The sequence below is a fragment of the Rousettus aegyptiacus genome, unplaced genomic scaffold (assembly GCF_014176215.1).
Source record: "Rousettus aegyptiacus isolate mRouAeg1 unplaced genomic scaffold, mRouAeg1.p scaffold_m13_p_3, whole genome shotgun sequence".
NCBI lineage: Eukaryota > Metazoa > Chordata > Mammalia > Chiroptera > Pteropodidae > Rousettus > Rousettus aegyptiacus.
Window position 1 is genome coordinate 49,510,716 of NW_023416306.1, and position 16,317 is coordinate 49,527,032.

The 16,317-nt window shown below is 39.2% G+C and overlaps 1 protein-coding gene across 1 annotated transcript in view; it reads left to right on the forward strand.

Moving 5' to 3' along the window:
• The window catches only part of RCL1 (RNA terminal phosphate cyclase like 1), a 49,422-nt gene that overhangs the window by 14,530 nt on the left and 18,575 nt on the right, over window positions 1–16,317 (forward strand). The window contains exons 3-5 of the mRNA XM_016138352.2: window positions 1,664–1,839; window positions 7,380–7,454; window positions 11,229–11,353. Of these exons, the coding sequence (XP_015993838.1) occupies window positions 1,664–1,839; window positions 7,380–7,454; window positions 11,229–11,353 (376 nt within the window). The remainder of the gene's footprint in view (window positions 1–1,663; window positions 1,840–7,379; window positions 7,455–11,228; window positions 11,354–16,317) is intronic.

Below are 16,317 nucleotides of genomic sequence, written 5' to 3' on the forward strand. Positions count from 1 at the left end.
GCAGCCAGCTTTTTTTTCACTAGCACAGATGTCTGAGACTACTTTACCTGTCTGGCACATGCAGGTCCATCTTAGTATTTTAATGGGCCTAATATAGTATTCTATTGTATGATGTAAGATAATTTTTTTAACTACTCCAAACTGATGAACATTCAGGCTGTTTTTAGGTTTTCGTTTGCTATTAGAAACTCTTTTATCTATAAAAGACCATAGCAGACATCCTTCGGCAGGCTCCATGAACTATGAACCTTTTCACATATATGCAACAAAAGAAATTGCACTTTCCTATATGTTGACTCTTTTAAGAGATGAGACAAGCTTGGCTTCATAAATGGCTTGGCACCACATGAAACTTGATCCGTAGCTGCATTCAGCCATACCTTACAAAGAACAGGAAGGCATGAACATTCACATGCCCTTTGCAAGCTATGATTCCCTTGGTCTTCCTTGGCTTTACTCTGAAATTGTTGGAGTTTTTCAAAAGTTTATATTGGTAATTCAGAGGGCAAGTAATTCTATTCTTTTCTAGTCACATATGCAGGTTAGGTTGGAAGTCAGACATTGACGTGATTCTGCTTCCACCTCATATCCTCTCTTCCCCCCAACACACGCACACGTAGAATACGTCATTCTGATGATATGGTCAATTTCTTATTTGGTTAATTTGCAGGCATAAACGGATTTGCAGAGTTTAGTAGTTATATAGGTTTTTTTTCCTCCCTGTTTTTGGCTTTTTAACCTAAAGGATTGGTTTTACAACTCATTAATAGTATTTAGAATACCTAATGTAGAATATTTCCATTTTAAAAGTGTAGGAAGAGTATGATTCTAATTGTGATTATTGCAATTTTGGGTTTTAATTTAGTAAAATCTAAATTTATTCTATGAAACTTCCAAGAGCGGCTTTCCTTTTGAGTGAGTGAACATATCTCCTTCCTCTAATGTTAAATTTATTTATTGATAAATTGTGCAAAAAGACATTGCAAAATACCTGAGCAGTAAAAATACCTTGTTCACCCATTTATACTCCCCAAATCATCTAGAGTAGCTTACTTTGTTTTTCCTCTAATATGTAAATCTAGTAAGAAACTTTTTGAATGATATAAATATGTGAAAAAGTGAATAAAGATAATAAGTTTCCACTAAAGCTGTGAAATAAATGTAGATCTTTCCATTTATTACTATTAAATTAAAATAGCCACTATTAATGGAATTAAGTATTTGCCTTTTCTAGGCATCTTGTTTGGTGAGTGTGGTATATGGGAAATCTCACTTCAGGGGGATAAAAAAATGCTGATTGCTGGTGTGATGATTTTAGCACATCATTTGTAAACCCTCTCACCCTATCCCTCCCATCAGCATGGTCTGAGCGTGTGCTATTAGGAGACTAAGATGTCATTAGAATCTCTCTGTGCTCTGCTACAACTTTGGCAATTCAAATGGGTTAGGGAGGGGCTAATTTATTACTGTTTATTAAATTACACTCACAGTTCATTATTATTACAGGTGCTTGACAATAATGAGTCAGCTTTTGGAGTGAAATGTGAGCTGTTAGGAATGGCATTTTGAACTCTCTTGGATGCCCTTTTCAGACTTTTCTCCTCAGCACTTTTGATTTTAATTTTTTTCCTGCTGAATGCGATTCTCTTTCCTCTTGTATAAGGAACAACTTTATATTATCAGCCTGGCCTCCTGTATGGTGGATCCGTGGAACATGATTGTAGTGTCCTTCGCAGCATTGGCTATTACCTGGAGAGTCTTCTTTGTCTGGCTCCATTTATGAAGCATCCATTAAGAATAGTTCTGCGAGGAGTGACCAATGACCAGGTTGACCCTTCGGTGAGTAGTCAGGTCAAACCATGGTGTGATTTTTGCTTTGTCTCTTGTTACAACCCAACTTTTGAGAATAAGTTCCTGATAAAGTCACAGATTTATTGTTGGATGTATTTGTTTGTTATTGACCTTGAGATGTAGAGATTAATCACTCCAGGAGGCAGATGAACCAAGACTTGTAATCAACAAATCCAGTGACAATTGTTAACATTTATCAAGATGCCTTTCTGTCATATGTAAGAACCTTCAGAACAGATACTTGTAGTCTGTCTCATCATGATTGACATGAAATATGGCTCTGTTGGCTGCAGTGTGTGAGAGTAGAACTTTCATAAGGTCATGTGATAGCTGAGGTTGGAAGGCAGCAAACCAAAATTTTAGACATAAAATAATATCTCCTTGGCATTGGTGCAACATGATCTTGATTTTCTCCAGCTTCAATTGTACACTTTAGGACTTTCTTCTTATGAGAAGAGTTTGTAGATTTAGAAAAAGGGTACAAGGGTAGGGAAGGTTTGTGTGAGTTTGATAGTTTTTTATTGAGTATGCTAACTTTCCTGCAGGTATGGGGAGGATGATTTAATATACAGGTGGAATTTTCATTGTGGTCACCACAATTGTCTTAGTGCCAGTTTAGGATGGGTTTTGTCCTGGACTCACGCCTGTGAAAGAGAGAAAGAGAAAAAAAAAATAGATTAGAGCAGTCCTGTCTAGGTCTGCCCTATACCTGTTGTAGGGAGGGAAGGACCCCTACCTTTGGATGCTCTGCTTTCCAGAAAAGATATCTTATAGCTGAGGGCATGGCGCGAAGTCTTAATCAAGGACTCTTACCTTCACCTCTATAGACATGGAACCAAGACCAATGCAGGAGTGGCTTCTGAGGCAGAATGTGAAGTGTGTAACTTTCCTAACCAAAGAAGACCATTTAGGTGGGTCAGTGGGCTCCAAAGTGGAAGCTGCTGATATTTACCAAGACACTTATTAGGGTATAAACCTGGTTAATGTGTTTTTAGACATTAAAAGACTTATTCCCCATCTTGGGAGTTTGGGTACATAAAATCTTTTCCTAGAATACAAGTACAGTGCAAGATCTGAAATTCTTAGCTGTAAAGAAATGTTGTAAACTCTGTTTAGAATTTTAAACTTATTCTAAAAGATTGCTTTTTTTTTCCTGAATTTTCTGGAAGATTCTAGGAAATGGGCTCTTCAGTTAAAAGTGTTCTTGAGAGGAGGCCTCTACACTTTTAGATTGGAGAGTAGTGAAGGTGCTTTGAATAATAGGAAAAGACCCTGAAGCATATGGGAGGCTTTGGCACTGTGTATCCCAGTTTTATACTCTTTTTCTATAATTGCTGATGATCTTAAAAGCTGTAATCACTGGCAATATTTTAAAAAGTTTTACACATTAACAGGCAAAGATTAGTTGACAAATTCCCCAGAAATAATACTTAACTTTTATTCAGAGTATTTTTAAAAAATTATTTCATGTGCTGCAGGACTATTCACTTTTGGCAGCTGCATGACTAAAGTGACCTTGGTTAGTACTTGTCTCCAATCCAGGATAAAATACATGTAACTAATCTTGGATAAAGAGTAACTTCTCCAGCCTGTGGTTTCTTCATTTTGAGCAATCTCAAAATGTGGTTTCCCCATCAGTTCATGTCCACATTTATTACGCACCAGGGTGAATAAGATGAGTTCTGCCCTTGGGAACTCAGTCTCATGGGGAGGATAGCTGTGAGCACAGCTAGGGACACTACAAGGCTGAATATTTATGGGCTCTGATAGAGGTGCAAGCATAGTGTGAGGGTTGAGGAACATTTTCTAGAGGAATGGAAACCATAGAATCAGTCTGGTTTTTAGGAAGATAACTTTGGAGGTTGAGAGAAGGATGAATTCTCAGCTAGTCTGAACATAAGGGAGATGGAAGGGGAAAGAAAGGGACAGATATGAAGGACAGTGTAAAGGGAGACTTTATAACTTGACAACTAACTGGAGATAGAATAGGAGGAAGTGGTCATAAATAACTCCATAATTTCTGTCCTGGTTGACTCAAAGGATAGTGATCAGAGTTCGACATAGGAAAGAGGAAAATTATGATTAAATGATGGGTGATATGCTTGATTTTGGTCCTGTTCCCTGTTATGTTGGCAGGATATCCACATGAGGTTGTCCAGTGGGCAGTTGGAAATTATTGTCTGGAGCCTCAGTGATAGGCCATCAGTTTCTTACCCACTGATAGTTAAATTCCTAGAAGAATGAGATTGACCAGTGCCGAGATTGAACACTGGTGGCTTCTTGGCTGAAATATTCTGCTGTTTTTCCTTTGGTTTGCATAGTATGGTGGTGTGTATATCTGAATTGGATGTTCATGTTTGAAACCCCAGCTTTTATGTTATAGTAGGTTGATGGGTTCCACGACAGCCACCAATTGAAGCTGAGTAGCAGCTGCCTTGTCTGGATAAGGCATGCGCCCTTCAGTTAGCTGGAGGTCTTAGCTGACCTCATCATTCATTTAAATTCCCTTTCTTTTTTATTTCCTATTTATTTATTTATTTACTTGCTTATTAATTGATTTATTATTTTTTAACTAATTAATTTGTTTTTTTATGTTGACATTGGTTAATGAAATCCAATAAGTTTCAGCTGTACATTATAACAGTAAGGCATATATATACTTACATTGTGTGTTCACCTCCCATAGTTAGATTTCTTTCTGTCACCATGTATTTGACCCATTTACATTATCTACCTCCTTTCTCCCTCCTCCTAAATTCCCTTTCTGACCTCTGTGGGCATTAGAGTTTTTGCCCCATGGTCCCAAGGACTGAGAGTAGAAGAGGAAATGAATGTTTAAGGTGTGAGTAAGGGAAGAGGAGCTGGTGATGGTGACTACGGAGATAGAAGTATTCAGAGAAGCCAAGTAGAAGTTGAGTTCTAAGAAGCCAGAGAGGACTTAAAGAGTCAGTCTTAGCAGAAGTTTATTCAGGATTGGGCAGGGAGATTCATCAGTGAGAAGTTTTATTGACCTTTGAGAAAACAGTGTCAGTAGAGTGTAAAGACAGTTAACAGTGAAGAACGAGTTGGAAAGAGGACTATGAAAGGTTAGGAGATCCTTCCAGAAAGTTAGATTGGATGACTCCTGAAAAGATGAGGTTTGAAATTTTTTTTATTTTTTATTTTTTTTAATGAAGGGAGACTTGAGCTTACTTGTAGGCTGAAGAGATGCTGTAATGGAGAAGGAAGGAATTAAAATAAAAGGCATTGGAGGATTTAATAAGGGTAACTCCTGCAGAAGTCCAGAGAGGATGAAGATTGAAAGCAGAAGTGATAGGATGAGCCTTATAAATGGGTAGGAATATTTTTTTTTTCTCGTAGGCAAAAGAATAGAAAATGGGGAGAAATTTCGAGAAGTTCCAGGAGGTCTCATTCGAATCTCAATGATTTGGCACCAGAGCCTGCAGTAGATATTTATTGGCGCCAACAATCTGGTCAGATGGTGAATGAAGGTTCCTTTCTTTTTCTTTACCATTCTGGAAGAGGAAAAGAAGTACAATAAAGCCAACTGTGTACTGGGTACCATATTTGTTTTATTCTGGTCCAAACCCTGTGAGGTGGGTGTTCTCGTCAGTTTCAGACAAGGTAACTGAGAGCAGGTTTCTTCCCCTCTTTTTGGCATGGATCTGATGACATTTCTGCCTGTTGACTGAGTGACTGAACTGTCCAGATGATAACACCTTTGCCCTGAGGTGCCACTTGGGTTAGATGTTTGCTTTTTCTAACCACAGAGTGACTACTCAGTTTCCCTTTAGCAGAACTTGCAGACCATCCCCACTCTGCTAAAACTAGTGAGCAGAGCTAGGGGAGACCATGGGACATGTCTAGCCTAGCCCCTCATTTTACACAGCAGGAAGCCTGGTGGGATGGGGAAGTGTCCAGGTCTCATAGCTAGTATGAGGTAGAGTGGGACTCAAGTTCACATCCACTCTTTCAGTCCCTCTACACCAAGTTGCCTGCCCTTCATGTCACGTGGAGAGTGCTTTGGAAGATAGAACCACACCTGGAGTTACACTTGGGCTTCCGGCTAACTCTCAGAGTAAATCTGACTCATTCTGTGTGACTCCAGGTACAGGTAGGATGAGCCACAGGGTAGTTTGGTTTTCTCACCTCTTTTCCCCCCAGAGAGCTGGTGGCTGCTTAATTCCCAGGAGTCTTGTAGACAGAGTAACCCACATCCTTGCATCCCTATTTTTTTTCCAGAATTTGGCTCAGCCTTCTCCCCAGCTGCACTTAATACTAACATAGACTGAATTCCTCTTGGTTCTGACAATCTTAATTACATATTTTAAGTATTTGGGTATGTTTAGCTTTAATAATTAATTGAAATTAGCTAATCTTTAATGGTTTTCCTAGTAACAGTTTCTGTTCCACCTGATCCATTTAGGTTTCATGGAACATTTCTACCTCGGTTAATTTCCTGACAGCAGAATATTTGGGGTCTTTTCTCTGCTACAAAACCTTATTTATTGGAGTATCATTCTATTGAATCTTAGCATGTTAGAGTTGGTAGCAACTCGGGCTGAACCCTTTACCTTAGAGACAAGGATAATTCAGGCAGTTGGGATTTTCTTGTCTGAGGCCGTGCAGCTAACTAGAGGCAGAGCCTAAACCAGGAACAGGGCCTTCCCCTACATCCTCTGCTCACTTTGCTTGCCCTCACTGCTTCCTGATCGGGTCAGTCCCCACAAGGCAAAGGAATGGCTCATTGGGAACAAGTAAGGGAGTAATTTTCTTTCTTGAGTTTCAGTTGAGGCAACATTCACTGACTTGTTAGATAAATGCGATTCGAATGCCATCCTTATACTCTGAGAATTCCACAGATGAACAAGAAGGGACCCCAGTTCTCCTATGAGCTCTGAGCAGGGAGTAGATGACAGTAATACTTGGCACAGTCTTGCCGTTACTATGCAGTTTGGAGTTTGTGCCGCTTCAGGTAGTTTGAGGCTATCATTTCCCTACTGCCCTCACTTTCTTATAGAATCAACCACCTACTCTTTAGCTGCCTGTGTGATGGGCATCAGCAGGATTCTTAGGTAGTTAGTTGTTTTGGTTTAGGTCAGAGTGCCACCAGCTTTAAATATTAAACAAACGTGTTGGGAAAAGATTAATTTAAAAAGCTGATATTTTCTTCATAGTGTTTATACCTAAAAGAATGAGCAGAGGTCCCAGCTTGTTTTCTATATGAGCCTGATAGTTTTTTGATACTTTTTACATGATAAATGTGATGCTCATGATGATGACTCTTGAGGTAGGTACAAGTCTCTATGAGGAAAGAGGCTCAGAGGAGCCAGTGACTTATAAAATCACAGTCTTGGGAGCAGAGCTGGTCCATACACATTCAGTTGTAAGCCAGCATCCTTTCTCTCTACTAGACTACGTCATCTACCTGTTGCTATGCCTCATTCTGCTTCGTGGTCTCTTTCTTTTTGCCATCTGCTCAAGGTTTAATGAAACTTTTTTTTTTTTATTCTGAAATAATTCTACAGGTTGATGTTCTTAGGGCAACGGCCCTCCCATTATTGAAACAGTTTGGGATTGATGGTGAATCATTTGAGCTAAAGGTAAGAATGTGTGAATTTCTGGCTGTATATATCTGTGTAAAACATTACCTTACCAACTCATTGGAAGAGCTGTATGATATGTGTATACGTGTGTGTCCCATTTGAAGTCACCATTTACAAGAAGACCCACAGGACTCATGAATTAAAGATTACAGACTTTTAACTGAAAGGGACCCTTTAGTAATGACAATAGTAGCCAACGGTTATATTGCATTTTCTTCATGGTAGGCACTATTGTAAGCATTCTACATGTATTAATTCCTTTACTTTATGACAACTCCATTCATGTCACTCAGCTAAAAGTAGTGGAGCCAGAAATCTGACCATAATGCCTCTCTAATCTAGATCATCTAGATACAATGTATGTCCATGGTCTTTCAACCTGGATGCCCCTGAGAATTTTTAGTGTATTCAGAACCTACTAGAAGTAATGTAAGCATCTCTTTGTTTGCTATTGAAAGGAATTATATCAAGTTAGTGTGATAACTGGATATCTTAAGTCATTTAGCATCTCTGCTTTTTAAAATTGATGTTTTTAAAGGATAACTGACTTCATTTTTATTGAATATAGTCATTTGCCACATAATAACATTTCAGTCAATGATGGACCGCATATATGACTGTGGTTCCATAAGATTATAGTGGAGCTAAAAAATTTCTATCACCCAGTGACCTCATAGCTATGGTAACATTGTAGTGCACTGCATTATTCATGTGTTTATAGTGATGCTGGTGTAAACAAACCTACTGCTCTGCCAGTCATATAAAAGTATAGCAAATACAATTAACATATAGTACATAATACTTGATAATAAATGACTATCTTACTGGTTTATGTATTTACTATACTTTTTATTGTATTTTAGTATGTATTCTTTCTACTTATAACAAAAAAAATTTGTTATAAAACAATGATCTGTTACGCTGACAGCAGCCTCTTACATCTCCTGTTTACCATGTCTTTTGATTGCATTATTTCCTCTTGTGCTTGATTTAATCTCATGTTATTTTGTTCATCATGGCCCCTAAGCATGCAAAGTCCATTGCTAATGTTGCCATTAAGAAACCACATTGAATGATTGACCTAGAAATGAAATTAAAAAGTGGTTAAGGACTACAAAGATGGGAAATCAGTGACGGTTCTTGCTCGCCAGTCAGGTGTGTCGCATTTCATCATAGCTGTGTTCTTAAGGGACAAGAACAAAGTGATGGAAGCTAAGGACCTGCTTCACTGAAGGCAACAAGACCAACAAAAATTTAAGAAGGGCTTACATCAGACATGGAGCAACTTCTAATGATCTGGATTGAAGACCAGACACAGAAGCATATCCCTCTCAGAACCATGATGATCTTGGCCAAAATAAAAAGGCTGGACTTGACTACAATGTTGAATTTACTGCCAGCCCTGGGTGGTTTAAACGATTCAAGAATGGTTATTCGTTACGTAATGCGAAAGTAAGTGATGAGTCTGTGAGTGCTTTTGTGAAGGCAGCTGAAGAATTTTTGGAAACTCTAGATAAGCTGATTGTGGAGGAAGATTACTTGCCAGAGAAATATTCAATATATGTGAAACCTTCCTCTTCTGGAAACAAATGCCTTAAAGGACTTTCCTAAGGAGGCCAAATCACACCAGGTTTCAAGGCTTTTAAGGACAGGATAACAGTCTTGCTTGGGGGCAATGTTTCAGACTACAAATTGAAAGAAACCCTTTGTGATTTGTCAGGGTGAGAACCCTAGAGCCTTTAAGCATGTCGTCAGTAATCACACATTGCAACGTACTACAGGAGCAGTAAAAAGTCATGGATGACCAGCTGCTTTCCTAAGATGCCCTCCTGAATTGCTGTTTGGAGTGTAACATAACCTTCAGGATTTTGCTTATTGTTGACAGTGTTCCTGGACATCCACCCACCTTTTGTTGGTGATCTTCATCCCAAACACCACCTCTTTGATCCAATCAATGGATCAAGGCATTACAGCCGCTTATAAGGCATACTATCTCAGGAAGACCTTTATCCAGGCTATTGCTGCAACTGAGGAGGACACTGATGCAATTCTGGAAGGATTACAACATCTATGACTGCATCAAGAACCTTGCTTGGGCTTGGGGTGATGTCACCAAGGAGTGTATGAATGACATCTGGAAGAAGACATTCAAGAGGTTTGTACATGACTTCAGAGGATATTCCATGAATGAGGAGGAGGTAACAAGGCTGAGGTTGAGATGGCAAACAACTTTAACCTGGGTGTGGATGAGGCTTATATTGAGGCTCCTAGAAATGGTTCCTAAAAAATTGGCTTTTGAGGAGTTGTTGGAACTGGAACAAGAACATGTAGATGTAGAAGAGGCAAGAGAAAAGGAAACTACAGAAGAATAAAAAGAAGAACCCTCAAGAAATTTCCTAGTGAAGGGTTTAGCAGAAACTTTTGTAGAATTCAGGAAGCTCCTTAAAAAGTTTGAAAACATGGACCCTAACACCAAAAGATGATCATTAATAGAGAGGAATGTTCATGGTACATTATCTGCTTACAAGCAAATCTATGATGAAAAAGGAAACAAAAACAAGAAAACCATCATGGTCATATTTCTGAAAAGAGTGACATCTCCTCAAGAAGAGCCCCAGGCAGGTATTTCAGAAGACATTGTTATCATAGATGAAAGCTCCATGCTTGTTATTATCCCTGAAAACCTTCCAGTGGGACAAAATGGAAGGTGGAAGACAGTGATATTGATGATCCTGACCCCATGTTGGCCTAGGCAAATGTGTGTGTTTGTGTCTTAGTTTTTAACAGTTTAAAAAGTTAAAAAAAAAATTAAAAATAGAAAAAGACTTTATAGAATGATGTAAAGAAAGAAAATATTTTTTACAACTGTACAATATATTTGTGTTTTAAGCTAAGTGTTATTACAAATAGTTCAATTAAAAAAAATTAAGTTTATGAAGTAAAAAATTTATAATAAGTGAAGGTTAATTTATTATTCAAGAAAATATTTTAAAATAAATTTAAAGTAGCCAAGTGTACAGTGTCATAAAGTCTACAGTAGTATACAGTAATATCCTGTGCCCTTATGTTCACTCACCACTCATTCACTGACTCACCTAGAACAACTTCCAGTCCTGCAAGCTCCATGGTAAGTGACTGATGTAGATGTACCCTTTTTTATCTTTTATACTGCATTTTTACTGTACCTTTTCTATGTTTAGATATGTTTAGATACACAAATATTTAGCATTGTGTTATAGCTGCCTACAGTATTCAGTACTGTAACATGCTATACAGTTTTGTAGCTGAGGATCATAGGCTATATGATATAGCTTAAGTGTGTAGTAAGCTATGCCATCTAGGTTTGTTTAAGTACACTCTATGATGTTTGAACAATGGCACAGTCACCTAATGATGCATTTCTCAGAACACGACCCTGTCATTAAGTGGGCATGACTATAATGAAGAGTTTTGATAAATTAGTTAATTGAACAGGAAGAGAAGAGAGTTTCTGATAGTTAAGAAATGGGATTAGCTCATGAAATAGGCCAGTCCTTCATTTTAAGGACATGTTGGACTTCCATTTCTGACATACCACGAGGTGTCCTTGCTTATCACGTGCTCTCTTGAAGCTAATGTAATGTGCTGTGATCTTGAAGGGATTGCCAAATTGTATGTAAAAGAGCTCTCTCTCTTCTAAAGAAGAGCTCGTTTATATAAACCTTATGGATTGCATGTCGGGGTCATCCACTCTTGCCTGTCCTTGTCTCTTCTTTCTTACTACCTATGCAGATTGTGCGACGAGGAATGCCACCTGGAGGAGGAGGTGAAGTGTTTTTCTCATGTCCTGTAAGGAAAGTCCTGAAGCCCATTCACCTCATAGATCCAGGAAAAATCAAACGTATCAGAGGAATGGCGTATCCTTTACGTTTGGTTCAGATTTTTTTTTTTCATCTCACTAAGATAAGAATGACTTATAACAACATTACTTCTCCCTAGGATCATTTACATTTTAGACAGCAGTCATGGAGAAGTCTTAACAGTGACATTATAATTGTTAGCTGAGATATGATGCTTTATTATTTGCCTCACCATGACTAGATTGATTGATTCATATTCTTTTTAAATTAACACTTAAATGGCTACCATGTATGTGATACTCTCTTGAGGGCTCTGGTTTGGGGGCTACCAGTACACTTGCAGTCCCTCCTTCAGAAGAGCTTATCATCTGATGAAGGAAACATATATAAACACACAGTTCTGATATAATATGTAAAATGATATGAACATATGTGTAATGGGCTGGGAGATCTGAATAGAGAGTAGCTAATTTTGTCTGGAAGATATCAGAGGGTGGAATAATAACAATATCTACTGTTTATTAAGTGTTTACACTGCGTCTATTTCATTGATAATTAAGATACTTAATTTTCATTTACTTTTCAAAAACTTTATTGAAGTATGATTTACATCTAAAAAGCTGTACATATTTAATGTATACAACTTGATAAATTTGGAGATAAGTTTATGCTCATGAAACACAATGCAGTAAATATATCCATCACTTCCAAATGTTTCCTCTTGTTCTCCTTATTTAAAATCTGTTTGTTTTAGTATAAACTTAACATGAGATCTTTTGGGAAGTTTAAAGTACAGTACACAATACAGTATCATTAACTATAGTCATTATGTAGATATCTCAGTCTTATTCCTCTTGTATAACTGCAACTTTGTACCCTCTTACCAAGACCTCCCTGTTCTCTCCCCTACCCCGACCCCGTAGTCCCTGGCCAGACCCCGTAGTCCCTGGCCACTATCATTCTACTTTTTGTTTCTATGAGTTTAGTATTTCAGATTTCTTGTTTAAGTGGGATCATGTAGTATTTGTTCTTCTGTGTCTAGCTTATTTCACTTAGCACAGTGTTTTCCAGGTTCATTCCTGGTGCCCTGTTGTCATAAATGATGGGATTTTCTTCTTTTTTTAAGGCTGAATAACACTCCATTGTATGTAAATATCACATTTTATTTATTCATCTGTTGATGGACATTTAGATTACTTCTGTGTATTGGCTAGTTGTAAATAATGCTGAAATGAACATAGGAGTACATATATCTCTTACAGATCCTGATTTTATTTCTTTGGATATATACCCAGAATTGGATCACTGGATCACATGATAGTTTGAAGGCCATACTGAGGAGGTGTTCTTCATTTTAAACCAAAAATTTACGACTGTAGAGTAAATTTGCATATTGAGGAAAACTTTGGTGACACTGAAAGAACTTTTGGCGGCTTTTGACTCATTGAAATTTTGGAAGCTACAAATTAAAAAATAAAAATCACCTAATGGCAACTACTTAGAGGCAAAAATGATAGAGAATTATTGTGTGCTAAAGAAAGATGACGAGAGCAGTGGCCAGACAAGGCTATTAGTTTATAGAGATCCTAGAGGCAGGATGGATAAGATGCAGTGATTACCTGGGTCTGTGATAGAGGAGTAAGTAGTCCGTGAGGATGGTTTTTTATATTCACTTGGGCACCTGGGTAGAGAGATTTGTTCTTATAGTAGCTACAAATGTTTGGTTGGTATATGGTGGAGTAGAGGACATGAAGATAGGTTCAGTTTTATTCATGTGGGGTTTGAAGATCCTTTAGGGTGGTTATAGGGAGACAAGTATAGAAAGGAAATTAGAAATGTAGATCTGTTACTTAGGGGCAAAATGAGGGCTAGAAGTGAATGCTTTGGAGTCAGCTACTTATGCAGAATGCAAAGAGAGGAGGATGGAACCTTGAGAGGCCACTGAGACTTGACAGCAAAAGCAAAGTAAGTGCTCCCAGGAAGGGAGACTAAAGAAAGTCATATTAAAGAAAACACAGCTTCTTGGAAGCCCAGGTCAGTGCCTTGAAGAGCCCAGAGGAGTCAGCATTAGGAAGGCGGAATAGCTGAGGAACTCACATCGAGCTGCCGCTGATGCCCCTGGGAGGAGCTCTTTTTATAAAGTGGTGGAGACTGAGACCAGATAATTAATTCTGGGTTGTGGAATGACCAGGAGGAAAATGATGACGTGTAAAGGTCACTCTTTGAAGAATCTTGACAGGAAAGAGAAGTAGAAAGAAAGATAAGGTGGTAACTTGATGAAGAGTTGATAAGATTCCTTCATGTGGGGTTTAAAAAATAAAACGCTGGTAATGATTTGAGTATTTTTGTAGGTTGGGTAAAGTAGATTTAAGTATGAGAGAAGGAGACTGATGAACCCAGGTAAGAAGGTAATTAAATCACAGGTGTTGGAATCAGACAGATGTGGGTTCTAACTCTGGCTTTACCATTCACTGATGGTAGGATTTTGCCCCCAAGCCTTGGTTGTCTTGTTTGTCATTGGGCCCATGATACCTTCTGTACCTGTGATGAGTATTAAATGAGGTCATAGATTCATAGTATAAGGCACTGTGCGGACATATAAGTATGCATTCAGTAAATGGTGGCTGCTGTTATTTTTATTATTTGAGAAGGGATGGATCGAGAGTGGCAGGCATATGGTAAGGATGGCTCTAGATTGATTTGTCTGGAGGTGAGCGGAAGGGAGTTTGGAGTTTTCAATTTTCACTAAGTTAAGATGGATTCAAGGATAAGGATTGGCAGAGGTGTGATAAGGGAGCATGACAAGAGTGGTAAAGATATTAAAAATGGTAAATTTCTAGGTGAGGACAAGATCTGGGTAAAGGCAGATGTCGGAGGTCAGGGTAGTGGATGGGGCTGGGAAACGGCCTTCCCAGTGGGAGTTCGATAAAGTAGGGTTGACCAGGATTTATGCTTCTCAGCGGTGAGATAGATGCTTAAAGTCAAGTTTTGGATTTCTCAGGAGATTTTGGAATGCTCTGTCTTGGAGGAAAAGTGTGCAGTGAACCGACTTTTATTAGCTTGAACAGTAAGTAGTGAAAAACATGGAATAGAGTGAGCTGCGTACCCATGGGTAAGAGAAGGCTGTTGTAAAGTTAAAAGATCAAACCTGGAGTGCTGCCTGAAATTCTTTGTAAGGATCATCAGGAACAGAGGAATTTCTAACAAAGCTTCCCTGGATTATGGTCTGTTTTCTACATGACTATTTTGGCACTACCTAAGGGCCACTCCTTACATATGAGGAGAAAGTGGGCAGGTGGGGGAAAAATAGTTTATGTCTTGGGAGTCCCCAGGTTGATGGATAGTTAAATTGATTTCATTGTTGCCAAAAATGCTGCAGTTAGTTAATGGCCTTGTCCATGAAGTCCTACGCATTGTTCTATTTCAGTTAGTTTTTCTCATTTGAGGTTTGTTTCCTAAATGCTGTATTGTTGCAGTGAACCCTGCTTGGAATCCATTACCTGTAGTCTGGAAATGTGATTGCCAGCATGTGCTCTGTTTGTTTTCACACCATCTTGTGGTAACAACATGGGTTTCATGGAGGGTGTCACACTGGGAGTCTGTCTGTATTGGGTGTGCAAAAGCCACATGAGTAAGCCTTTGATGATGATCCTGAGAAATTGGGAAAGTCCTGGGTTGTGCAGAGAACATGAAAGCTGAAAGCTCTGGTGCCTGAGGCACCTGGGATGTGACTGTTCCTCCCTAATTTCTCCTTCGGGTGTTCTTAGAGCCTCCTCTATATAGAATCTGAGCCAGACAGTGGTAAGGGCCCAAATCCCTCCTGTTGGCCTGGGATAAGACACCTGAATCCTCCTTAATCTTCCTCCAAACTCCCCTGGAAAATTGAAACAGCTCCCTTGCTTAGATCCCTGTCTGAAAACCAAACATTCCAGCCACTGGTCTGCAGAGCTGCCCATTTGACAAACACCTCCAAGGAATGTGGATTTGGCCAATATTGGAGCCTGGGAAAAAAAAGAGCCGCCTTTGGAAAAAGCTTTAACTGGTTTTGTGGTTTTTACTTGCAAGACTGGTTAACTGTTGGACTGAGCTTGGAGGTTGTATTCCTCATAAGAGGGCTTGATAGAACTAGCCTTATTTTCTTGGGTGCATTTGTGATTTTAATGAGCTGTGGCCCAAAGTGCATCTTTTCCCTCTCTGACCAGCTGGCCAGGGCCTGGATGGGAGCTATTCTTGGTTCCTACCAGCAGCTGTGAGTAGAAAGTGAGCTTACCGTTTATTTAATGCCGCCCACTCTCACTCTCCCCTTTGTCTGATGCCAGATGAGAGAGAAAGGAGCACTCTGTTTTAATTTTATAGTACTGTCCTAGTAGCTCATAATCTGGTACATAAGAATTAAATGAAGAAACAGGTAGATCCAGATGATGGGCGTGAGTCAATCTATCTCTATCCGTTTCTCTCTCTCCCCCTCTCCTCTCCTTCTCTCCCCCTCTCCCTCGCTCCCTCTCTCCCTCTCCCCCTCTCCCCCTCTTCCCCTCTCTCCCTCTTTTCCTTTTTTCCTCTTTCCTCCCCACCATGCTCTTAGGTGCACATGCATGCACGCGCGTGCACACGCGCACACACACTCACTCTCTCCTTGGCTTTCTCTCACCTGCAACCCTGCAGAGGGTAAAGGGTGTGCATGCCATAGAGACTGTAGCTATGAACTTGTCTCTCTTGGATATGAGTTAATATGGTATTCATAAATAAGCTTTAGGACGTTCACAATCTTTGAAATTGTCTGCAAAACTGTGTTCCTGTGTCTCCTGAGAGAGTCGATAACTTTCGTCAGATTCTCAGAGGGGTCTTTGATTCCTGAAAGAATAAAAACCTCTGCTTTGGGATTTGAATCTTGGACTGACAATAAGAAAACCAGTAGTTGATATTCACTAGACTCCAACCTTCCACCAGGCACCACTAGGTGCTTGACGTCATTATTTCATTTGAGCCTGCAAACCCTGTGGGGTAGTGTTATGATAATCCTT